Below are 25,349 nucleotides of genomic sequence, written 5' to 3'. Positions count from 1 at the left end.
TTGTTAGTTAGTTACTGACAGTTATTGACAAATGTATCGGACTCCTGTTCTTTATGTGTGCTCCGTGTGTGTGTTGCATGGCAAGCTCCGAAAAAAAGAAAAAAACGAAAAAAAAAGAGAAAAAGACGAAGAAAAACGCCCAGTAATGGCGGACGCTCCGCCTCTCTCCGTGGGGTTGCCATGGCAAACGGCGTCGACGTCACAATGGAAGGAACGCCGTCTATAAGTATTGGAGGGTCTGCCGCGGCGGATCGCGAGCTCGGATGTGCGTTCCGAAGGAGTGACACGTGCTGAAGAAAAAAAAAAATAAAAAAAAATATTAAAAAAATATATTTAACAGTCACATCCGGGAGTTTTATTTTATTTTAATATTTTTTTATTGTACATATTTTTTAAGGCGGAGTTTTGTTTGTGTCCGTTTTTTTTACTTGAACTGGGAAGAGTAACATCTTTGAAACCATGGGAAGAGGAGTGAGTATACATTTTCTTCTTATTTCTTCATGTGTGAGTCCTTTGGGAGTAAACTGTTACAAAACTTAGCCGTTCAAACAAGTGGTTTTGTGTATCGACGTTGCTATTATCACGGGGGGGTGGAGGATAACATGTGGCGAGATAAGCTCCATTTTCTCTTTAAAGAAAAAAACCCGCCGCTTTCCTTTGAGGGGTCTTTGAGTTTACTTCCGTGTTTTGAACCCTCATTTCCCGAGACCCACTTTCATGTATGTATATTTCGGCGAATTTTCCCCTCAGAAGAAAGTTTCCATCCCTCCTAAAGATGCTCGGTGTCCGGTTACATAACGCCTGGGCTGTCAAAGTTTCACACGGCTGTGGAAATTAACCCGTGTAAACTGAGAAAAATAACGGCGTGAATGGCTGAGGGGGATACTTCAAGGTCCGTGGGAACAATCTAAAAACCGTTTCAAATAGGGAAAAAAAAAGGGGTCAAATGTGCGGCCGAGAAGACACACGTGAAGCGACAATGGGAGTCGGTGTTTCATTTATTTATTTATTTATTTGCTGTGACATTTTGCAGTTTTAGCTTAATGGCTAGGCAGTGGGAGGGTTGCGTTCACAGTCCAACCCATTTTTCTCGGCTGGGAGATTGTGAGCTGTGTGACCAATTATCTTGAACTTCTCTAAAGTGCTTTCAGGAAGAATATCATCTCCTTTTAAGAACATGCAAATGACGTTAAATGAATAAAAAAAAAAAATGAAAGGAAGGGCACTTTTTGATTTTTATAAAATTTTATAAAATTACATCTGGTTATTTTTTTGATATGCATGTATGTATATGTATGCATATGTACGTATATATATATATATATATATATATTTATTTAAATGTTTCATCTATTGCAACGGAGTCATGGAGACCCGACCTAGATTTGCCATCAGCCCTTCTGTTATCATACCTCTCGGCACAGAAGCCTGAACTGTATGTGATGAAACTGAACCCTGTTGTGTTAAATGTCACTCCTCGCCACACCCTTCTGCGCATTCGAACCAACTCATTATAGATTCAGCCTTCGGAAGGGGCCGGAGAGGTGGACGGAGACGGGAGAGATGTGGCGGGAGATGCGAAGCAGAACGAGCCCGTCGAGCCTCTCCCCCCCCCCACCCCCCCGCCGCTCATTTCCGATCCTGCAGATCTTCCCTCCGCTCTGTCTTTTAGCTTCTTGGCTGCTGCTGCTGGTGCTGGTGCTGGTGGTGCTTTTTCTTTCTCACTCTCTCTCTCTCTTTTTTTTTTTCTTTTCTTCTTCCTCTCCTCCCATATGTGATAAAAAACCGTGCCCTGCCCCCATCCAACCTCCTTCCACTTCCCCACCGCGTCTCCTCTCCCCTCCACCAGTGCGTTCTGCGCTGGCACGGCCAAATAGCTGGACTTGGAAGAGGCGATCGCGGCTGCCGGAGGAGAGAGGAGGAGGAGGAGGAGGAAGAGGAGGGGGAGGGAGTTGTAATGGGGAAGCACAGGTTTGAGGAGAGGATGATTTTTTTCTGTGTTTTCTCCTCACCTCCGGAGCTCGGCGCAGTAAACAAAAGCAAAGGGGGCTGAGAGGAGCGATCGATTGTCTCGGAGGGGGAGGAGGTGGCGGGCAGGAGGTGGGGGTGGGACATTGAGGGCCACCAGTTGCCGCATTGCCACCGTTGAGCAACTTGGAGACGGGCGTTTCTTTGCCTCGTGCGAAGGCGCTAATAAAATCGCGCAGGTTTCAGACGGGGTGAGACTTCTCTACCTGCAGGCCGAGCGCTTTAACTGCGCAGCGACGCAGGGATGAGAGGGGAGACAGGCGTCGACTCGGCCTCTCGCACTCATGTCTGCAGAGCAATTCATCAAAGCTGCATGGGTTCGATTTCTGAAAACAGGTGGAAGGACTTCAGCAGCTTGTTGGCTCAGTTTTCTATATATAAGTAGATGAGCGCATGAAGTTCAAAATAAAAACCCACGTTTGTCTGATTGTTAAGAGAAAGAAGACGACGCTGTTGGTTATTTTAGTCCCGACCCGGCTCGTCGGATCCCCCGTCAACGAGGCGCCCGATTACACCTTCACATCCATTCCTCACACTCCGTTTCCCCCCTTGTTCTCTCCGCCCGTACCTGTTTTCCTTCCCTCTGTCCCTCTCCCCGGCTTTTCCCGAGGATTTAACATTCTTTCCGCTCGGCGGTCGCGGCGCATTAACCGGGGGGGGGGCTTTTGTCACGGGCCACCCCCTCGTCCGTCCCCCGAGCCCGAGCGCCCACACACGCTCCCCCCCCCTGCCCTTCCTCTTTCTCGCCCTCGATCTCGGATCCCTTCTTCCTCCACGCGCACATCTCCCTCTCCCGCTCTGTCGCCGCGCCGCGTTCCATCTCTCCGCTTTCTCGCTTGTCTTCCTGCCCTCTCTTTCTTCGAACTTCCTTCGCGAGCCTGTTGCTCCTCGGCGAAACCGGAACGTCCACATTTACAAAAATAAATGAATAACAAACTCCGGAGCTGTTCTTCCGTCACGTTGCTCGAGGAGATGTGAACTTTTCTGTCGAAAAATCAGGTCACTGTCTCGTGTGATCATGAGAACACACACACAAAAAAACTATTTGTGGCAAATGTCTCCTGCTGTTAAGGAAATGATGCAACTTGTAGCTGTACTTTCTTAGCCTGTTGATGCTGACGGGGGGAGGTCTGAAAGTGAAAAAGTAGGCATTGATTTACTTCACTTTTACACCAGAGCAGCTCCAAACGACCTGCTCTCTCCATCTCTAACCCAGATTGACAAGTGGTTGGAGCTAACTGCAATCGCTAAATAAAATGTCATGTTCATCTCCCGCTTCTCATTCACGTGTGCGTGGAAAGAACGAACCACGCCATTGGCGGTTATGGAAAACGAGCACCGAGTTTCCAACAGGGACAGACCTTCATTCATCCATTCATTCACCCATCCATTCATTTACTTTTGTTCTGTTTGGAGGGGAGAAAAAAAAAAAAGCTGAAAGTTGCACAGGACGTGAAGGGAGTGTTAAACAAGACCCCGTGTAAATTAACACACTTTCTTTTCACCGTTGTAACAGGGAAGAAGGGGGGGGGTGGTAGGAAATGAAAGAATAAAGGAGGAGGAATATAAATGGGAGAGGGAGAGGGGGACATGGGAAGAAAGGGGGAGAAGTAGAGGAGGACACGTGACTCTGTCCATTCACATATCTCAAGAGGTGTGGCAATAGTCGCTGGTAGCAACCGGGCGAATTCCCAGGACTGTGTGTGTGTGTGTGTGTGTGTGTGTGTCGGCACAGTTGAATGAGCAGCTTGTGTATCTGGCTAAAAGACGGCGGCACTGGGACGGACTGTTCACAGGAATTCTGCCTGTAAAGTATGCGAGCGCTCGGCCGCGCCGCCTCGTCTGATGTCCTCTTCGACTTTTAGGGGGTTGCTTTCTCAGGGGAGGAGGAGGAGGAGGAAGAGGAAGAGGAGGAGGACGGGGGATAAATTCATGGTTAAGATGGAGGCTTGTTCATTCAGTGGATTCAGTTTTTCTCGATCGGATGGGCTCACACAAACTTCATTTTCACCGTAACCCTGATCTTCTGCTTTAAACCAAACTTTAAACGGGTATATCCAAACTTAACATGAGGAAATCCAATGTATAGTCTCCACTTAAGTTTGATCTATGACGTAGGGACGCCGTAGATCTGGACCCTACGTCATAGCCTAATGTGCAACCTCCCCTCTGCTCAGCGTAGTTTTTCAGCACACGTTTAAGTTGTGTATTCACGTGACAGTGCTGTAAAACGAGTTAAGCGTCAGTATAAATTCTTCCAACAGCTTAGCCCTCTACGTAGACCTGTTACATAAAGCGCCCTCAAGACTGTTAGAAATACCCAAACTAAACTGTTGCCCTGTCTGACGATGTTGCTTTACCAAGAAATACCCTTAAAGAAGTTAGTAAAAGTTTGTTTTTTAACCATTTTTTTGAAATTCCCACAAATCTCAAGAGAGATGGACTAGACAGTGTCCTCTACGCATGGTCTGCGTAGACCCGTTGCGGTAAAGCAACCTAACGTCAGGCATAAATTGTTGCCCTAGCCAAAGATTTCGCTTGTCCAGAGAAATGCCCAGAAGTGAAAGTTTGTTTGTATCCCTGTTTTTTTTTAAATTCCCACACACGTCAACGAGAGACGGACCGCGTGTCGGCGTATTCGCCGGATGAAACGTGCCTGTGGGTTTACCGGTCACATGAAACTGATCCTTTTGTTTTGGGGTTTTTGATGCAGATTTGCCCAAAGTTGCACAAAGAGCCATTGTCGGGCGTCCGCAAAGCTTCGTCAAAACAAGTTTAATGTGGCGTTTGTTTTTCGTCGGGGCAAATCCTTCTTTACCTCCGTCTTTTCTCTTCGTCTCCTTCAGCTCTAGATCAGATCACCTTTATTTCTCTTTGTACCTCCAACACTTTTCTTTTCTACGAATCCTTACCAATCCTGACATCTCCATTGCCACCAGGTTATACCCTGAAATGATCATCTCGTGCATATAAGGAACATGCTAAGAATTATAATAAAAAGTTGTCATTTCCAAAGCCTCAGTGCTACATTGAGTAAAGGCAGCATGTGGTGGCATGAAGCAAACGTGAGAAAATGTGTTGCACCATCTAAGACCATGAAGAAAATGCCACCACAACATTGACGGTCACATGTAATGTCAGAGTACCAGTTAGTTGAGTGGTAAACGCAGCACTGAGAATGGGATCCAGTCATTACAGTGCTTTCGAAACCCTTGAAGTTTCTTTTTTTTTCTTTTCCACGTGACATGTTTCAGGGGTGTAATGTGTCAGTCTTGGCTAACGAGACCACAAGTCGATTTGTCACAAAAGCGACACCACCTGATCAAAAAGGGGGGTTTCCACTCGAATACATTTCAGCTTAGTGCAGTGATTGGGGATTTTTTTTGTTGTTTTTGAGCAAAGATCTGAATACATACTGAAGAGCAAAAATTGAAACTTATTTAAAATGCTTTGAAGTTGATGGATTGTAAGAACCACATAACGACGTCTGACTCGTCCCCATAAAAGAGGCACGGGGTTTGAAAATCCAAGAAGGCATTTCATTGGATGCTAAGTTTGTACCTGCCCCTGGGTGCAGGGTGAGTCAACATTTTGATACCAGGATATGAGAAACTCTAAAATAGAATTAAAAACACTTAGAAGACGAGTTCTGGACCACTTACAAGTGTATTAGGGAGATACAGGTGTAGGTCACATAAAACACTCCAAATTCAGTCCAATCAAAGTGCTGGACTCAGGGATACAGCTCAAACGGAATGAACGAAACGAAGATGAAAATGAGACCTCAGCTCTGCCTCAGCAGAAACTTGCCAGTCCGACGCTGCGACGCAGTAAACAGTGCCAGACGAAAGACAGCGGTGGAAAACTTTGGCCGGGGCGCCGAGGGAGAAAGCGCACTTGGCCCGGGCTTCGAGACACCGCCTCAGCTGAGGAGCTCTACTTTTCAATTCGCTCCATCTTTTTAAGGAAATGTCAAGAGCAGATGCAGGGGGAGTCGCGCCGAGGCCCTACTCGCCTGTCTGATGCGAGCAGCGTCTGGTGTAGCGTCGCCAGCGCGTTTGAACGTCGGCCTTTTTGAGACGGGGACGACGATCTCTTTGGCGGGTTAACGTGTCCGTTCTGGCATTTCCTCCGACTCTGTTCATTCACTTCAAGTGCTGCACTTGAAATGTCCGGCATAGATACGTAGGAAATGCAGTTATTGATGTGCCACAACACGTTTGGGAACCGTCTTTACTGAGACTTTTCTTAAATTTGATTAGTATTTAAGGCAGTTAACACATATTTTCCTTCAATAATTCATCTTCCAGTTATATTCTGTGACTTTTTAAGCTAAAAATAAATAATCCAAGACACGTTTTGTTTAAAAACTTCATTCAAACCGTAACCTGACAACTGGATGACATTAAAATCGAACTATAAACACAGGAAACGTTAAATGTGCTAAATTAGAAACAAGTCTGTGTTCCAGCTTAGGGCTCTGAACTATTTGCCTAAAAGCCAGATGGCCCCCGGGGGCCCTCGGGGGTCCAGAGGCTAAGATCTGTCCGCAGTGATCCTGAACCGGGCTCGGTGTTTTCCCAGCTTTCCCCGGGCCGGGGGGCTCGAGGAACAATAACAACATGTGCTGGGATCAGACACTCTGCTTTAGTGGCTCCCTGGGAAACTAAAAAAAAAACAACACAATATTAGTTAGCATATTTCCATGACTGGGACCTTGTGTGCAGGATGTCCATATTTGGTCCGTTTTGCGTCCTAAATCTGGCCAGTGAAAGAAAGTCGCTGCAGCCCGTTAGCTCATTAGCAGTCGCTTCGACGGGGAGCCTCCCTCCGCGCTAACACCTCTGCTTCTTGTACAGCGTTGAATTATTGACGAGCCCTAACCGCTAATCGATTTTGGCTTCTAGTGTTGCAGTCTCCTGTTACCAACTCCGAACTAGACACGGGCTTAACTTCCTCTCCCTCAACATGCCTAAACGCCTGCTGACTAACGCTAAATGTTTTGGCCGCTGATGCATGTTAATGGGTTAGAGTGGATACGGTCTTAGTCACAATCATAATATTTGCAGTTTTGCGTGGAATAAAAAACCTACTGCTGATAATGCTCGGGTGGCTTCGTTTTTTGCAGGCGCTGGACACGCCAACGTTATTGGGATACATCCTCTGGACGCCATAGTTACCAATCTAAATTCAATTTTTGAGACATTTTTGCAAATATGAACCTTGTGGCGATGCTATAAAGGGGAACGTTATTATCCAAAATTAATACGAGTAATTGCCGTAATCTGGAAGACGGACATTGTGTGCAAATTGTCTTACACCACTCAACAACAACAGATTTCTGTCATGACTAGATTTATTTTATCTTTCCCCAAGCTCTGGTGGCCATCTGTGCGCTGTCCATAAACCGCAGATTTATTATACTCGCCTCACTTTACCTCCTGCAACACAACAAAGAGGACGGAGGTGTTGGACGCCACATGGGGTTTACCCTCTTGTTTAACGCCTCGGCGTCCAGTCCTAGATTTCGCACCTGGTCAGTTGTGTCTTTCGGGCGTTTCGATTTCACCTCCTCGCCCAGCCCCTGCCCTCGCGCCGGTTCCCCTTTCTTCTCCGCTATCTCGCCTCCTGGCCGTCACCGCGTCCTTCGCGCCCTCCGGCTCGCCGCCGTTCCAGGAGACACAATCTCCTCCGCGGGGCCTTTGTCGCTCCGTCGGCCACGGCGGGCGCCGATAACGAGAGGGGACGTCTGCGGGGGTGACGGCGAGAAGAAAGGGACGGGAAGGAGAGGCCGACTGTCGCTCTGTGCCAAGGTGCCGGAGCTGATGGCGTGATAGGGCGTGTCAAGTGAGAGACGGGACACTCCGACGCCCCGAGTCGGACGCTGTTTACGCTCGTCTAAACTTGGAGGCGGTCTGTCCACTTAAAGTCTTTCTTTCCAACAGCGAGAGAATTTGCGCCACAGTTGGAGTTCAGATCAACAAAATGTCCCTAAGTGTGATTACCGGCAAATTACTCCAGCCCCGGTTTATTGTTCCTGCTCGGGAGTTTCGCTGAGGTGTTCATCTGGCGGGGTTATGTTTAGAAAAAGCCGCTGAATGAAGCTTTGTGTATTTGACCTGGAGGCAGTGGGACGTTTACTGCCAGTGGGAGTGTTTAGTGAGGGGAAATTAGTTTGGAGCAGCAGCCTAATCGGTCTCGGCACACAAACGCATCCTTATCTTCCAAACGAACCGAAAGCCACGTATTTGTTTCTCCTCCCTCTGGTTTCATTATGGACGCAGACGGTCAAAGGGGAGTTTAAACATCTTTTAAAGCTGATTGGTAATACCTGCAGCTAGCGATAATCACGTGTTCACTTACAGATTACTATAAAAGGCGACGTCAAAAGGGAGCTTTTGTTGAGCGATGCTATTCCAAGTCGGGCAGATGGAAAATGGTTTATTATAAAGTTACATTCCCTGCACAAAGCTGTTGAAAAGTTTGGATATTTTTGACAAAGTATATCCCCCCGGTGGTGTGTTTGCAGCGACAGATGGAACCGTCGTCCATAAAGCCAGGATCCAAGAATTTTTTATTTTTTTCCCTCCCGAGAGGATTTTTGATATCGCAACCTAACTGCATGTGACAAGTCAAGAAGTGACTCTTTTTATTTTAACTTGGGCCGTCTGTTAAAGTTTGAGGCGGTTTCTTTCCCACAGTTGAGGCCTATGTTTGCATTTTTAAAGTGGCATTTTTGAGTCATCGGACGCTGCGTCAGATCCACCTCAGCACTAGTCGCCACTTGACTTCCGCATGGTCTGTTTTGTTGGCGCTCGTCAAAGGTCTTCAGTGTGAACTTTCACCTTTATTTTCCATTTCATTTGGCATACTGTATTTTGTCTAGTGGCGCCTGTTGGTCAGAATCAGGGTTGCAAAATTATTAAGAGATGAGGAGTTGTAAATGTAATCGCCTCTTATTTCAGTGCTGGAGCACGGAAAAGCCACACCTGCCATCAATCTTTTCTTGTTTTGACTGAAACCCTTTCTCTAAACATTTGAGCAATTCTTATTTTTTGCTTTTTTTTTTTTATTATGGAAAGTTTTCTTCCAGGGTTATCCTTTTTTTTTTTTATTCTGACCACTGAACTGCTATTAGGGAGTTCATAGAACCGTGGTTACATCTGTAACTTTTATTCGACTCAATACTAATAAACTGCTGCAGCTGAAATGTAACATAGAAAAAAAATAAAATGAAACCAGCTACAAATACAACACATTTCAGAGTGTGCTCGGCTGAAAGAACCTGTTGTACCTCCACCTGCTTATATTGTATCCCATTTGTGTAGCTTACATTTCAACAGAAATCAGCATTACTGATATCATCCGCTAATGAGCCGGCGGTGTAATAATGTCACTTGAGCTGAGAGATTGTGGAGCAGTCGCTGCTGTGGCTAAACTGTGTTTATTCCTTCGATGTGTTTCCAGGAAGGACGAGAGCAGTATGAGCTGGCTGCGACTTCGGAGCAGGGGGGCAAGAAGAAAGCGAAGGGGAAGAAGAAAGAGAAGGATATGGATGAGCTAAAGAAGGAAGTGGACATGGTGGGTGTTCACTTATTTTTTTTTTCGTCCTCTTCCTCCGATTGTCCCCTGAACATCCAGTCCTTTTTATCGTGCTTTAAAACACCACATACGAGAACTTTTTCGTATCAGCTACTCACCCAGTCATTCCTTCTTAAACTCTGCATTTCTCTGTCATTATTGGATCATGAGAAGATGTCATTGTAAAATAAAAGACGATAAAGCAGCCGTAAACGCTGACACTGATGCCGCTTTGTCTGTGTGTGTTCTCGCAGGACGACCACAAGCTGACGCTGGACGAGCTCAATCGCAAATATGGAACGGACCTCAGCAATGTGAGTGCGAGAGAGAGTGGGGGGGTTTGCGCATCCGTCTCGGATGTCACTTCGGCGTCGCGATGCAATGTTTCAGAGGAGTGCTTCTATCGCAGTGTCAACATTCATCGCGGAGATTAGATTGGGATCAAACACTGGCTGCTGTTTGCCATTCGCCGCCATTTTTCTCTCCAGCCCGACAGTTGACATTCACTCGATGAATGAATGATAGACGGCGCGGCGACGAATTAAAAAGAGGATTTTCCGTCACGCCGTGAGGGGAGAGTTGTTGAAACAAAGATCGATAGCGATGCGATCGCGCGGTTGGCTGTAACTAATAAACCGGCCGGTCTAGCTTTCTTCAGTTTTTATTTTGCCATCCCTTAAATGAAATCCGCTTTGATGAAAATAGTCGTCATCCAAATCTGACGTGGCATCGTCAGCTTTTATTATTTTTTATCAGTTAAGGAAACGTGCCCATTCAGAATCCCGTCTTAAAGAAAAATGCTCCCCACCCATTCAATCACACACTCCACATAGCCCTCCATCCTCATGCAAATGTGCTCCTGGTCATGCAGGAAAGATCAAGGAGAATGGTTAATCAGTGCCTCTAACTGGGGTCTCCGAGCTCTCCATGTGCGCGCATGCATGCGTGTGCGGCAGCTGTTAATAATTTACCAGCCACAGAAGCCCCTCTGCCCTGATTTCACGTCCTGCTGTTTGCCTCGTCTCTCCTCTCTTCGCCGCGTTCGTCGTCCTACCTGCTGGTGAAGGAAACGGCCCCGTTTCTCTGTTGATGCTGCGTTGCCAGGCAACTGCGGGCAACCGGCCATCCCCTCCGGACTTAAAAATGCGGCGAGGGGTTGCGCATGTGTGGCCGGCTGTCTGGCATCGACAATGATAATGAAATTTGGGCCCGTTTCCAAGCAGATGTTGTTGTTTAACTCGAGCGGGGTCGATAACGCCGACTTCTCTGGATCTTCTCCTCCCATCAGGGTTTGACCAGCGCGAAGGCTGCTGAGAATCTGGCCCGCGATGGGCCCAACGCCCTCACTCCTCCTCCCACCACTCCAGAGTGGGTCAAATTCTGCAAACAGGTACCACCGCCGTTATTTAAAAATCGATCTCGGCCTCTCTTGGTAGTAGCGCTCTGGGAAAAACAAGCTTCGGGCACTTTGTCTTGTACATTTGTTGGAATGGATGGTCACCCTCCTGTTTCGTTTTCCTCCAGATGTTTGGCGGTTTCTCTATGCTTCTGTGGACCGGCGCCATCCTCTGTTTCCTGGCCTACGGTATTCAGGCTGCGATGGAGGATGAGCCCGCGAATGATAATGTGAGGAAAATATCTTGAATAATAAATAATAAAGCGAGGCTTGATGTTTAACCTGAAGCGTTGTGGTAATGCAATGTCCTCATGTCCACAGTTGTACCTCGGAGTTGTGCTTTCTGCTGTCGTCATCATCACTGGTTGCTTCTCATACTACCAAGAGGCCAAGAGCTCCAAGATCATGGACTCCTTCAAGAACCTGGTCCCACAGGTGCTCCTTACACCTTGAATCTTTCTAAGGAGAATATAGCCAAATCACAAGAAATGATTCGATGACGCGAAGGAGCGCTATGTTGAAACCAGTATTCCCTCGGAAGCTAAAACACTCACTTTCTCCTTTGTCTCTGTCATGTCCCGTCTTGTAGCAAGCCCTGGTTGTCCGCGACGGAGAGAAGAAGAGCATCAACGCCGAGGAGGTGGTGGTTGGTGATCTGGTAGAGGTGAAAGGTGGTGACAGGATCCCTGCCGATCTGAGAATCATCTCGGCCCACGGCTGCAAGGTAGGCGCTGCTGACGAAAAACTATTCTTCTGCTTCAAATCCTTCAAGGGGCGCCTAGACGAGTGGTTAAATCACTGGATATTATGGTACATTTTTGTGAAATGGCACCAAATGACCCTAGGCCAAGCTTTTCTTTCAACCGCTTACGTCTTGTCCGTCAGCCTCTGCATGATTTAGCGGTTGTTCCGTTACGGAACCAAACTGTCAGTAGACCTGAATCTACCATTCATCCCTTAGTTTCAGCCACAGAAAATGTTCTGTTTTTCCTTAAGGTCGTTATTGCCACATTGTTTTTACATGTTTTTTTCCTCAGGTGGATAACTCCTCTCTGACTGGTGAATCCGAGCCCCAGACTCGTACCCCAGATTTCTCAAACGAGAACCCCCTTGAGACCAGGAACATTGCTTTCTTCTCCACCAACTGCGTCGAAGGTAGGGTAGCAGGATCCACTCGAGCCGTTCGGATGAGAGAATGACGCTCAGAGGTTTTTAAAAAATCTAATCCTGGCTTACAGGAACTGCCCGCGGCATCGTGATCAGCACTGGAGACCGCACCGTCATGGGTCGCATCGCCACGCTAGCCTCTGGGCTGGAAGTGGGGCGCACTCCCATCTCCATTGAGATCGAGCATTTCATCCACATCATCACCGGCGTGGCCGTGGTCCTGGGTGTTTCCTTCTTCATCCTGTCCCTCATCCTTGGATATGGATGGCTGGAGGCCGTCATCTTCCTCATCGGTATCATTGTCGCCAACGTGCCAGAAGGTCTCCTGGCTACTGTCACTGTGAGTCCAAGAGCTTCATGCGTGTTAAACATCTAACGATGGATCCCAGAAATGACCCAAACTGACCCGAGCTAATGTGTCTCTAGGTGTGTCTGACCCTGACTGCCAAGCGTATGGCCAAGAAGAACTGCCTGGTGAAGAACCTGGAAGCCGTGGAGACCCTGGGCTCCACCTCCACCATCTGCTCCGACAAGACCGGCACCCTGACCCAGAACAGGATGACGGTGGCCCACATGTGGTTCGACAACCAGATCCACGAGGCCGACACCACCGAGAACCAGAGCGGCACGTCCTTCGACAGGAGTTCAACCACCTGGACTTGTCTGGCCAGAGTCGCCGGACTCTGCAACCGCGCCGTCTTCTTGGCTGAGCAGTCCAACGTTCCCATCCTGAAGGTAGGATAACCCTGAGACACACAGGTTTTTAAGTTGTTTGTTTATGTGTATTGGGTAATGTTGTTTGGGAAGCCACTAGCTCTTACAGCTAAAAATAGAAATCAGCTTTCATTCTCTGCTGATCGACAAGAAAGGTTTTTCTGTTCTTTTAGGCCTTTAGTGTGTGCGCACTCATTTTTTTTTACAGTCCTGCACAGTTTGAATTTGAATATGCCCTTTTTTCAAACTATTTGTTTATATGTCGCTGTGCCCTCTTGTTTTTTTCCACTTCATTTCTAGTAATGTCAACACCGTCCGAAGTGTACTTCATGACTGCTGGTTATTCAAAGCTTTAAAATCTGCCGGACAAGGGACTGACTCATTTTTATGAAAAGAAAAATGCTGTATAATGAGTCAAGTGACTGCAAATTCAATTGTTTCTGTTGAATTCGGTGAGAGACTGTTGTGAAAGTAGAATGTTTCTCTGCAGTGTTTTCCACAGGTTGTGACTTTAGATGTGAACTGCTGCATAAACGCCTCATTGTACTGTTGACGGTTGACACTTGTAAATTAAGAATAACATTTGAAAAAAGGTCAACAGTCTTTTAACAAAGAATCAAATTTTCTTATTGAAATATATTTTTAAAAAAAGACTATTTTTGGATGTTTGATATTCAAAAATTGCAAAAACAAAATAACAAAAATATACGTATTTAAAAAAAAATATATAAATCTTGCATCTCCGACAAACAGACTTGTTTTTCAGCCTCTATATACCCTGGAGTGTATACACACACACATACACGTTTTCACTACATAATTACTCTGAGCCCCACCCCCTAAAACACACACCGCTACACACACACAGATCTCTTGGCTATGAGACTTTTCTTCTTTCCACAACATTGTGTCCATGTGTGTCCATGTATCCGTGTGTGTTAATCACCTGTAAATGTCTGAGTAGCATCGCCACTCTAATTACCCATCATCCTCTTTCACCACTTGTTATTTTTTTTCGCCTCGGTCGCCGTTACAAGAGTCAGGCCAGTAATTATGATTGGAGAAAATAAGAAAATTAGCATTTTCCTTTAATGCCAAGTTTTCCAGTCTAATCCCTTTTATGTCCTATGTTTTTGGATTTCAGTTGAATGCTTGTTGTTCAGATATATAAAGTGCTCATGAATAATGTTCTCTTCTCAACCTTTGTTTCACCAGAGAGACGTAGCCGGCGATGCCTCTGAATCAGCTCTGTTGAAGTGCATTGAGCTCTGCTGCGGATCGGTCGCGCAAATGAGAGAGAAAAACCTTAAAATTGCTGAGATCCCATTCAACTCCACCAACAAGTACCAGGTGGGAAACTTTATTCGTTTTTTTTCTAATGCTACGAGTGAAATATCAACTTTCCTTTAATTGCTTAGAGGCCTTACTGAAATATTAAATGTCAGCTTATCGAACATGTTGACAGTAAATCAAGAATGTAAAATGAATTTTGCACAAGGCCCTCAGGGGAAACCGAGCCTCGGATGGAACGGATCGTTGTGTGACCTTTGCTAATTGTTGAAAATCGATGCCTTAAACGTGACTTGTCTGGTTATTCCCCAGTAAATCTTTTGAAAAAGCTTAAATGTCAAGGACAGCCATTCAGTGGTGAACCTTTTTTTTTTTTTGTGTGCATAGCTTTCCATTCACAAGAATTCACAAGAAGGAGAAACCAAGCACCTGCTGGTGATGAAAGGCGCCCCGGAGAGGATCCTGGACCGCTGCTCCACCATCATGATCCAGGGCAAAGAGCAGCCTCTGGACGACGAGATGAAAGAAGCTTTTCAGAACGCCTACCTGGAACTGGGAGGTCTGGGAGAGAGAGTGCTGGGTAAGGATGGGTGGCTTTTAGGAGTGAACTGAATGAATGGATTACCTGGGGTGAATCTCAAATAACCGCACCATCTCCCATCTAGGTTTCTGCCACATCAACCTGCCTGATGACCAGTTCCCCGAAGGCTTCGCTTTCGACATGGAAGAGGTGAACTTCCCCACCGACAACCTGTGCTTCATCGGCCTCATGTCCATGATCGACCCCCCTCGTGCTGCTGTGCCCGACGCTGTGGGCAAATGCAGGAGCGCTGGAATCAAGGTACACTCTGACCCAAGAGCTTGATGATTTCACAATATGACTATGCATAAGAGCTTTAAATTTATTGAACAAATTTTCTACTCCTTAGGTAATCATGGTAACAGGTGATCATCCAATCACAGCTAAGGCCATCGCTAAGGGTGTGGGTATCATTTCCGAAGGCAACGAGACCGTTGAAGACATTGCCGCGCGTTTGAACATCCCAATCAATGAAGTCAATCCAAGGTACCAGCTTTACGGCAAAACTCGCTTAGTATGTAAATATAAAAATCAGTGCTACCTGCGGAGTACCCCATGGTCCTCTTTGGGATCTCTTTTTGTTCCTAAATGTGGCTGTAAAGTTCTCTAAATCCATGTAATCCATAAGGGATTTGGTTTCCTTTTACATATGACTGATCTATTTTTGTGTATGATTTTCCCTCCAGAGATGCCAAGGCCTGCGTAGTCCACGGCGGCGACCTGAAGGATCTGAACCCGGAGCAGCTTGACGACATCTTGAAGTACCACACTGAGATTGTTTTTGCCAGAACCTCCCCGCAGCAGAAGCTGATCATTGTGGAGGGATGCCAGCGACAGGTAGGAACAAAACAAATGTGGATTTTTCTGCTCTTGAGCCTCTGCGCCACTTTTCTTCTTTTCTTTTCTTTTTTGTAAGCACAGCATGCGTGTAGGCCATATTATGTAAATGCATGGGTGAATATTTGGTAATCTCATTCCCTAATGCTTATTTATGATTACCGCTTTGGTCTGATGATCAAGTTGTGAACACCACGTATCTTGCCATAATCTTACCATATTTAATGTACAGTCTGCTGTGGTGTCACTTATAATCCACCTCTAGCTAAAACTCTGTAGAAAGTCACAGGTCTAATTAACATAATTTATTCGAATGCTTGGTTTCTAGAAGACGAGAGGATTATTGATGATCAGTTTAGCTTGCTTCCATCCTAAATTGTAAGTTATTTACCTAATTACCCATATCAGTAGCTAATATTCTTCAAGGAAATCCCTCAGGATTTTAATCCTTCACAGCTTTGCCACAAATAGCGCAGTAGCACCGTGATCCGTCTGCTTCCTCAACACTCCCTCCTCTTGTCTTCTTTTTTCTTTTCTCTTTGATCAGCCCTGTCAAACAAAGCTCCCTGAACCCCTTTGAAAAGCTTTTCCCCTCACACAAGAATGGTGACTTTTCCTTTTAAGATTTCCTCTTACACGAACCTCGTCTCATCTGGTTCTCAGCCGAAGTCAAACATTACTTTCGCTAAAACAAAATGCAAATTTTCCTTTTCTTCTTCTTCTTCGCCTTTGACACTTTCTTTACCCTTCCCCCCCTCATCTCCAGGGAGCCATTGTGGCCGTGACAGGTGACGGTGTGAACGACTCTCCAGCTTTGAAGAAGGCCGACATCGGCGTTGCCATGGGTATCGCCGGGTCCGACGTCTCCAAGCAGGCCGCCGACATGATCCTGCTGGACGACAACTTCGCCTCCATCGTTACCGGGGTGGAAGAAGGTAACAGATTGAAGCTGACTAGATTAAACAAGGTGGATTTGGATGAAGCTGAAAGGTTAAAAAGCATTAAAATCTGTGTCATGTTCACTTCAGGCCGTCTGATCTTTGATAACCTGAAGAAGTCCATCGCCTACACTCTGACCAGTAACATCCCCGAAATCACCCCCTTCCTCTTCTTCATCATCGCCAACATTCCTCTGCCCCTGGGAACCGTCACCATCCTCTGTATCGATCTGGGAACTGACATGGTGAGCTCTTTCTTCAACCGAGGGTTTGCTGTAAACGCCACACAACATGAATCTAGACGAACAACTTCTTCTTACATTTCCTTTTAATTTGCTCCCAGGTCCCCGCCATCTCCCTGGCTTACGAAGCGGCCGAGAGCGACATCATGAAGAGACAGCCCAGAAACCCCAAAACAGACAAACTGGTGAACGAGAGGCTCATCAGCATAGCATACGGACAAATCGGTAATTTATTTCGACCTCGATTTCAGCCCAGAAGTTGAAAGTATCTGGAATCTCATTGTCGGGGAGGTCCGAGATAAGAGCGAGAGCGGCATGCGCCATAAATAGATGTGTACTGACAGAGAACTGGAGTGTACGTAGGGCGATGACAGAGCACCGCCTCTGGCTTTTGATGTCTCCCTCTTTGGTAATAAAGCCAGGAATAGATTTGCCTCATCTTGACCACCATATAAGACCAGAATAATACTGAAAATTCCGAATGAATTTTAACGTCATTTAAAACTCCTCCCGCAGGTATGATCCAAGCGCTGGCCGGCTTCTTCACGTACTTTGTGATTTTAGCCGAGAACGGTTTCCTCCCCTCCACCTTGGTCGGCATCAGAGTGAACTGGGACAACAAATACGTCAATGACTTGGAGGACAGCTATGGACAGCAGTGGGTGAGTGGCGTTTAATTGGGAAAGAAAGAGTCAGAACTGGGTGGCATCTAAAACGAGACGTTTTTTCGTTTGGTTCCGCTAGACTTACCAGCAGAGGAAGATCGTAGAGTTCACCTGCCACACGGCCTTCTTCGTCAGCATCGTCATCGTGCAGTGGGCCGACCTGATCATCTGCAAGACCAGGAGGAACTCCGTCTTCCAGCAGGGCATGAAGTGAGTGAAACGCCCAGGCCTCTTCTACACATCGCTCTCCCTTTTCTAGGAAGAACTCGTTTAACCTCTGTGTTTATTTTGGGCTTTAAGCAGCATAAACTTTACTTAAAAGGCACTGCGGTTTGCACCAGCTCCTCGACCCAGTCCTTTAAACTCTATTTCTGTTTGGCTCGCAGCTTAATTTTCATTCCTCTTCTTTCAGGAACAAGATCCTGATCTTCGGGCTGTTCGAGGAGACCGCCCTGGCCGCCTTCCTCTCTTACTGCCCCGGCATGGACGTCGCCCTCCGAATGTACCCTCTCAAGTGAGTAAAGCTGCCCGTAAAGCCACCAATAAGTCCCCGTGCAGCTCGTACCGCCGGCACCGCAATCGCACGTTGTTCATCCAGACCCGAGGCCACGGATCAGATTCTCATCTCTTTTTCTGTGTTTTTTCAGGCCCAACTGGTGGTTCTGCGCCTTCCCCTACTCCCTGCTCATCTTTATCTATGATGAAATCCGTAAGCTGATCCTCAGACGCAGCCCAGGAGGTGAGTCCATGCTTTTATTATCTCCTCCCGTGCCTCTCTCTCTTGTTTTTCCTCTCCACCTCCCTTCTCTCTCCCGATATTTTTCCAAGTCCAGCGAAAGTCTTTCTCGTTTCATCCTTAGAAAATGATTGAACCTCGTGCTCAAGAAGTTGCCTCTAATTCCAGTGTTTGTTTTCTCTCCCCCCGTCCGTTTAGGCTGGGTGGAACGGGAGACCTACTATTAAAGACCCATCAGCCTGTCTGCTCGCATCTTCTCTTCCACTCCCGTCTTTGCATGAATATTGTCTTGCTGCTCGGAAATAAAATTTTAACCTCTGTGGGAAAAAAAAAAAACAACAAAAAAATTGGAACGTTTTTTTATATTAGGGAATGCTTGATTACTACTATTAGACAAATACTGAGATGGAACGTGCTGATGATGATGCCGATGCCGATGATGATGATGTTGATAAATGATAATTCTAATAATGACATGAACACTGAACATTGACATGACTATGCGTGCCTTGTTTCTGAAACAGGACCAATTTTATACATGTTTTTAACAGTTATAAACGTTCAATAAAAATGCGCTCGAGTCAGGTCCCACAAATGACTCCTGTCCTTATTATGTTTTTTCTTAATGTTAGTCAGTTGCTTGGCTTTCACATCCACACTCTATCTATAAATTGTAAATGAAAAGGCCAGTTTGCCTCTGATGTCTTGGCCATCAAGGTGAAGTTAGCCAATGGGTCTATTATCTATTTTTTTTTTTTTTTTTAAATCAGCACAACATGGGAAAGTCTTATCACAGGGCTGCACAAACGCGATCAACGTGGGATCAGAACACAGTGCTGCTTTCTCTGTGTAATTATTCTTAAAAAGGTACTTTTTACTACTTACTTCCGGTTGGGGGGGAAAATAGTGTTTTTTCCCAATAAGAGCTTACCACTGTTGTGAATTACTCATTTAAAAGAGGAAACGAAGTCACAGGCCAAATATAAAATGCAGAAAAAGGTCAACTTAAAGCATCCTGCTCGTATTATGACATAGTATAATATCAAAATAAGAACACCCCCTTTGTCCAGAGAGAATGGTTTAGTCTGCACCTTTACGCACCTTACGGATGACGTCGCTGATTGAGATGATTTCCCGCTGAAATACAGTGAACACAAATTTGAAATAAAACGAGGAAAGGAAGTCGTGCATAATGAAAAGGGTAAGTCTGTTAATTAATAAGTCAAGCAAAATTGAGCTAAAGCGTAAGCGCGACCTGCTGAAATTACACGTAAAAGAGAGGCTAGCCGGGCTGGCTAGCTTAATTGAAGGTTTTTAATGGCGGACATTTTCGTCTCTCGAATACCGGAAGTACTTTACCAAAATAATAACGCCTCACCTCATTGCTGTCGGTACTCAGGTAGAGCACAAGTACGACAACATATTAATAAAAATATTATCTAATAATAATAATAATTTAATATGTTAACTTTAAGTCCAATACACTTGAATTTAATTAGCAGTTGGTGTGATATATTGTAGCATACGGGGTGAATGTGGTAGGATATATGTTTATCGCTATCACCGGTGTTTGAGAAAACACAACGTTAATGTCCGCCAACAGAAGTGTCTATAAAATAACAATACTATGCATTACACAAGCAAATTTTAGGTATGTTTTGGACTGGCGTGAAAATGTAAATATAAACCCGTAGTTTACTGATAAGGCACAACATTATGACCACCTTCCTAATATTGTGTAGGCCTCCCTTGTGCCTCCGAGGTAAGGGACTCCTGTAGGAATCTAGGAAATGTAGTCCCCACTCCACTCCACTCCACAATAACTGGAGTGTCACGATTCACGTGTAACATATAACGAGATGATGAGAAAGCGTTTGGTCGCAGTATTTGTATTTATTCAATAAAGTGCAGCGCCACAAGGCAGAGCATTTAAATGTGCAAATTAAGCTGCATAAAAGTAAATAAAAAAATAAACGAATGCAAAAAATAAATGTTCTAGTTCCTAACAGGCATTGAGAACTTGTTGTTATGTTGTTATGTAAACAACAAAAGTGGATAAAAAAAAGACCATGGAACTGGTGAGCACTGAACTAAACAGTCAAGGAAGTAAATTCAATCTTTGTCGAACTTGTCAACAGTGTGTTAAAAATACACAGACTGTTATTATTATTATTGTTTTATGTTCATGTACCCAGTCTCCCGTCCTTGAATTTAAGTAACATCTACATGAATCAATGCCAGGTCCAAAGGTTTCCCAACAGAACATCGTCACAAGATGGTCAGTGTTATTTCAGGTTTTCCACAGAGTCTTAAAAACTAACATTTGATAATCCCAATTTAAGGCTTTAAATACGAGCATATTTTGCATTCTATATATTAAATTACATTTGGCCAAGTCTTAAATCCTTACGTCCATTTACAGGATTTATGTCCGGCCTATTATAGGCTCAGGGACGTTCTGAGATGAGAGTTGAATGACAATACATGTATTTTTTTTTTTAAAGTTATTCCGACTCTCTGATTTTCTTGATTTTTTTGTCTTAAATTTAACCCATAATGGTTTTGAAAAGGTCACTTGTAAAAACCTGCAGAAACCCTGGATTTACGTCTGTGGTCATAATGTTATGCCTGATCAGCATCTGCAAACTGAAGTCTGGTCAAAAGAGTTTGAAACTGTTATAAAATTTGTTGAGAGGACAACTATAGACGCCAGTGGGCTGAGAAGATGTGTCACCGTGCGTTTGTTGTCGGAGTTTCACCGACTTAAGCAGGTTGACAAGAAGACTGGAGTGCTGTCACGTTTTCGTGACGGTTATCGTGATTGTTCTGTGTTAGAGCGACGGAGCGCTGTGACGTGTGGGGGACGGATCTCAGCGGGGACTCCCGGGACACAGGAAACGATGAAACCCGTCTCCTCCGTCCCTGTTGGGTTAACAGGCTGGAGTAACCTAACGGTGTCAACAACCAGTCTGTTAACCTGGAGGGTTCAAGGGTGAGTACCAACAAATATTTTATCCACACTTCAGATTAAATAATATGTAACAATAATAATAAATGCTAATGAAACAGTAATTGATAAGAGTTTATGTCAATAACTTCTTTAAAAGAAAAAGTTCTGATTTCCTATGGAATCACATTTTGTGACTTGTTTTAATGAAATAACATAGTGGCTCCGTTACTTTTATACACAGCTCTATGTCGTTAAAGACTTAAAACCTGGGCTAATCAACCCTCTTAAATGCTTATGCGCCGTCTTTCAGCTGTTGCCATCCATCCCAGTGTGAGCTATCACAGGGAAGGTTTCGAATCACAATTATTCCTCCTAATCCGAGTGGTTTATTCGAGCTCAAGCTTAATCCTAAAACGGAATTGGGGGGGCCTGCGGACGGCACGTGTCGGCCAGCGCGTTTCTGCCACCGCCACACGAAGGGACAAGGACATGCTGTGAGTTCCATGCGTCACTGTGTCAGCGAACACTCTGTCAAGATATCGCACGTCTCCGCGTCCCGGCTGACCCCCGTGACAGCTCTGGCGCTCCGATCCTCCGCGCGCTGACAACGCAGCGTAAACCTGGCTCACGACTTTTGACCTCCGAGGAAACGCTTTCTAAGAAGAGCGTTAGATGGCGGTGACACATATCATATGAGCTGGAAAAGAAGCACCTTACGGAGGACGAGAGAGCGTGTTGGTTGGAGTTGACAGCTTCATCAGCCATTTATATGCGGTAGATGTAGACCAGGTTCCCAACCTGGGGGCCAAACCTTGTCTGATCTGAGCTCACCATCAGTTTTCACCTGTTTCACCAGTTTTAACCAGAATTACATGTGTCCCTACATGTATAATATCACATGACCAATTCAAAACAACGTAGCAGCAAGACACAGCGTCACTGAATCTCCATTTCAACCTTTGTAGCAAGTGCTGACTTCAAACTATGTACCAGTTTTTAAAATGTGTTGATAGACGAGGTGAAACTAGATTTATTACAGATGATTTATGGCGCACTTTTTCCTGATATTGTCGTCATGTTGATGTGCGGAATATAGAATTTCCGAGTTTTCGTGAAGGCATCATCTAAGACAACATTTTTCCCTTGAAGTCACTGTTGTCGGAAAGATGGAGAGTAAATTTATGAATCTGGGAGAATGGGTCCTAACTGCAAACAAAGGAACTGAATTAAATGGTTGAGTTGCTAATCAAATAATTCCCCACGTTTAATTAGCTTCAATTAGGGATATTATTTTTTTTTGGTTAGTTGAGCGAAAGAGGAAAATACGTTATGACGGAGGCTTTCTATAATATAATTAGAAGTAAACTGATAGTTGGCCATCTAGATGATTACATCTGGCTGTTTTGCAGAATCCATGCTAATCATTCTGGTTGTTGAAGGATTTTTTCCTATTGACTAACAACAGTTTCCTCTGTTTTCTTGGTTCATCTAATCGGTTTTACAAGTCATTGTATTCTTTTCCTGCATACATGGCTTAGTTTCAGCACAGAAGAAACAGTTAAATAAAGCAGCTCTTTTTTTCCACAAACATGAGCCATGACGGCTTAAAAACATTCACCAGTCTGAGAGGGTCAAATAAAAAGATACAGTTTGGCAGCTGTGAATGCTGACACTGCCAAACTCTCCAAACTGAAACCCTGAGGATATTTTCTTCCTCTGGTGCATTGATACTGACCTCCAGACCTCTACAAATGTGCAAGTGTTAGGAGAGTGAAATACTAAATGGCAGAAGTATGAGTTTTATTGATTATCACAAACAAAGTTTAGAATGTATAAATATATGATCTAGCCAACTATTGAATGGTTTATTAGTTTTGTTAGTGCATTTAGGATTTTCTGTGTACAGGCAGCTTACGTCCGTCACATTCAGAAGCCTTTGTAGCTGTTGATGTTGGAGTCTTCATGTGTTGAATACCAGTCCTCTCATCCTGCACAAAATCTTTTGTCAATTCGCCAATAATACAGTTGCATAAAATATTCAACAGTGCCGCCTCATGAAAGATTCATGTTTATTTTTAGGGTCTAGTGATTCTTTTATGTCCTGTAAATAGATGGAAGGTTAACGGAAGCTAAAATGCCATGGTTTGCTTGTCGGTTTAAGACAAATTGCAAATAATAGTGTCGTAGTTGTGAGGACAGGACAGCATCCTCTTTGTGCTTCACAGTCTAATTTGTAATTTAAGTTAAAATCCAGCTGTAGTGAAACCTTCACGGTCGTTGTCTGGGATTATCATTCCAGGCAATCCAGTTTGTCGCTCAGACATGTTTGGACTGCGAATCTGTTTTTAGTTGAGATAAACCTCCTCTCCTTATAAAGCCATGTGACAAACAAACCAGGACGCACACAGAGGAGATAAAGCTATGCAGACATTATAGTGAACTGAGTTGGAAATGGTCAATTTATATTTGCCTCTTGGTCAAATACATTAAATGAGGTTGAGCAATTTGTGTACACATATTTCATTATATCCTAAACTGAATAATGAATGTTCCAGGTCATTGGCCCAGACTTTCACTACACTTCGACTCCAGTGAAAAATGTCATTTTCCAGGCGCTAGGATTTAAAGGAAGTCTCCTGCAGACTGTGATAAGCCCAAGGTGCAGTTCATGTGGTTAGAGACTCCCCACTTCAAGCATCACTGAAGACTAATCACAGGCATCACAAATGAACCAATATTAACAGCCCCATTGTCACAAAGATAGCTCTAGTCCACATACTGCTCTCAGTGTCAAGCTGCTACTGACAGCTGACTTTAAGTCCCATGTGTGCAACATGTCAATGACTCCCGGCGTCAGTAAAGTCCAGCGGATTCTCAGCACGTACTATAAAAGAGTTACTTGGAAAACCAACATTTGTTCAGCTCCTGGAAATGAACCTACATGAGACAGGCTTGCGGGGATGTTCGGGGCCACAATTGCCAGTTTATATGAAGCACAAATGGACAGGAGCCAAAAGAAATAGGACCATAAATAGACTTTTATGAGTTTATGGGTTTCATTGTCGCTCTAGCTACAGGCAGGCCCTTGTAAGTGCTGCTGTCCGCCAATTCTTAAAGGACCCAATGAGCCAGAAAATGTGTCCAAGAGCAAGGACGGTTCCTGTGTTACTCTTTGTATGACACTGTATGTGTGTCTAAAAGTGGTTGAGCGTCTGTCTCGTTGTTGTGTTCGGCCTCCTGAGGACTAAGCCAAGTTGCAGAACGTTTTCCCTCTCTCCATCCTCGGTGCTCTCAGTCTTCTCTCTCAGTAAGACGCAAGAAAAAGCCCTCCGGCAGAAGTTATTTCTCAGGCAACTGCAGCTGTCTACTCTCAGTTCAACACACACACACACACACAAAAAAAAAAACTTTACAGATGAATAAACCATGTCAGCGCCGTAAAAATAATAGCAAGAACCAGAACGGGATGAAAACCTCCCTTTAATGACGAAACTGTCAACTGCGGGAGTGTAATAATGTCAAGTTTAGCACTCAATTAGGGCACACTGAGACGGCGCAGATCTGCTCGGACAGTCTAGAAGATGAGACGAGCTAGTTGCATCGCTTAGTTTTCCTTTTGAGTGTCTGCAAACGTCATCGCATTTTATTCTCCACCATTTTCTAGTTACTTTCAAGAGAGTTCAAATGGTGCTGTTCTGTTGAATTTTGCTACCGTTGCTTTTTCCTTCAAACCCTAACCCCTATCCCTTATCCTAACCCTAATCTTATCCTAACCCTAACCTTATCCTAACCCTAACCTAATCTTATCCTAACCCTAACCTTATCCTAACCCTAATCTTATCCTAACCCTAACCTTATCCTAACCCTAATCTTATCCTAACCCTAACCTAATCTTATCCTAACCCTAACCTTATCCTAACCCTAACCTAATCTTATCCTAACCCTAACCTTATCCTAACCCTAATCTTATCCTAACCCTAATCTTATCCTAACCCTAACCTTATCCTAACCCTAACCTAATCTTATCCTAACCCTAATCTTATCCTAACCCTAACCTTATCCTAACCCTAACCTAACCTTATCCTAACCCTAACCTTATCTTAACCCTAATCTTATCCTAACCCTAACCTAATCTTATCCCAACCCTAACCTTATCCTAACCCTAACCACAGAGTAGCATCTATTGATGGGTAATAGAAAATGGCAGAACAGTGCTGCTGCTCTG

The 25,349-nt window shown here is 44.8% G+C and overlaps 1 protein-coding gene and 1 long non-coding RNA gene across 2 annotated transcripts in view; both read left to right on the top strand.

Annotated features, from left to right (window-relative positions):
- The first annotated feature begins 232 nt into the window (after positions 1–232).
- LOC125000845 (sodium/potassium-transporting ATPase subunit alpha-1) lies at positions 233–18,765 on the top strand. The gene is made up of 23 exons (XM_047576540.1): positions 233–471; positions 9,496–9,609; positions 9,864–9,923; positions 10,898–10,999; positions 11,134–11,235; positions 11,327–11,440; positions 11,595–11,729; positions 12,043–12,160; positions 12,244–12,512; positions 12,599–12,907; positions 14,102–14,236; positions 14,564–14,756; positions 14,842–15,017; positions 15,106–15,242; positions 15,443–15,593; positions 16,360–16,528; positions 16,622–16,776; positions 16,875–16,998; positions 17,290–17,435; positions 17,518–17,648; positions 17,851–17,952; positions 18,086–18,177; positions 18,373–18,765. The coding sequence occupies exons 1-23, from the start codon at positions 460–462 to the stop codon at positions 18,399–18,401; spliced, it is 3,075 nt and encodes a 1,024-aa protein (XP_047432496.1). The 5' UTR covers positions 233–459; the 3' UTR covers positions 18,402–18,765.
- A 2,250-nt stretch (positions 18,766–21,015) lies between these two features.
- LOC125000917 overlaps positions 21,016–25,349 on the top strand; it is a 44,421-nt gene continuing 40,087 nt past the window's right edge. Inside the window, exon 1 of the long non-coding RNA XR_007111414.1 lies at positions 21,016–21,166. This is a non-coding gene — a long non-coding RNA (uncharacterized LOC125000917). The remainder of the gene's footprint in view (positions 21,167–25,349) is intronic.

Source organism: Mugil cephalus, chromosome 23 (assembly GCF_022458985.1).
Source record: "Mugil cephalus isolate CIBA_MC_2020 chromosome 23, CIBA_Mcephalus_1.1, whole genome shotgun sequence".
NCBI classification, from domain to species: domain Eukaryota; kingdom Metazoa; phylum Chordata; class Actinopteri; order Mugiliformes; family Mugilidae; genus Mugil; species Mugil cephalus.
This window is presented reverse-complemented; position numbering and strand designations above follow the sequence as displayed.

Excerpts from the sequence above, each read along its gene's own strand:
- LOC125000845 (XM_047576540.1), top strand. Across the intron at positions 11,236-11,326 it reads ATGAGCCCGCGAATGATAAT|TTGTACCTCGGAGTTGTGCT; the intron begins GTGAGGAAAATA and ends TCATGTCCACAG. Across the intron at positions 16,999-17,289 it reads CATAGCATACGGACAAATCG|GTATGATCCAAGCGCTGGCC; the intron begins GTAATTTATTTC and ends CTCCTCCCGCAG.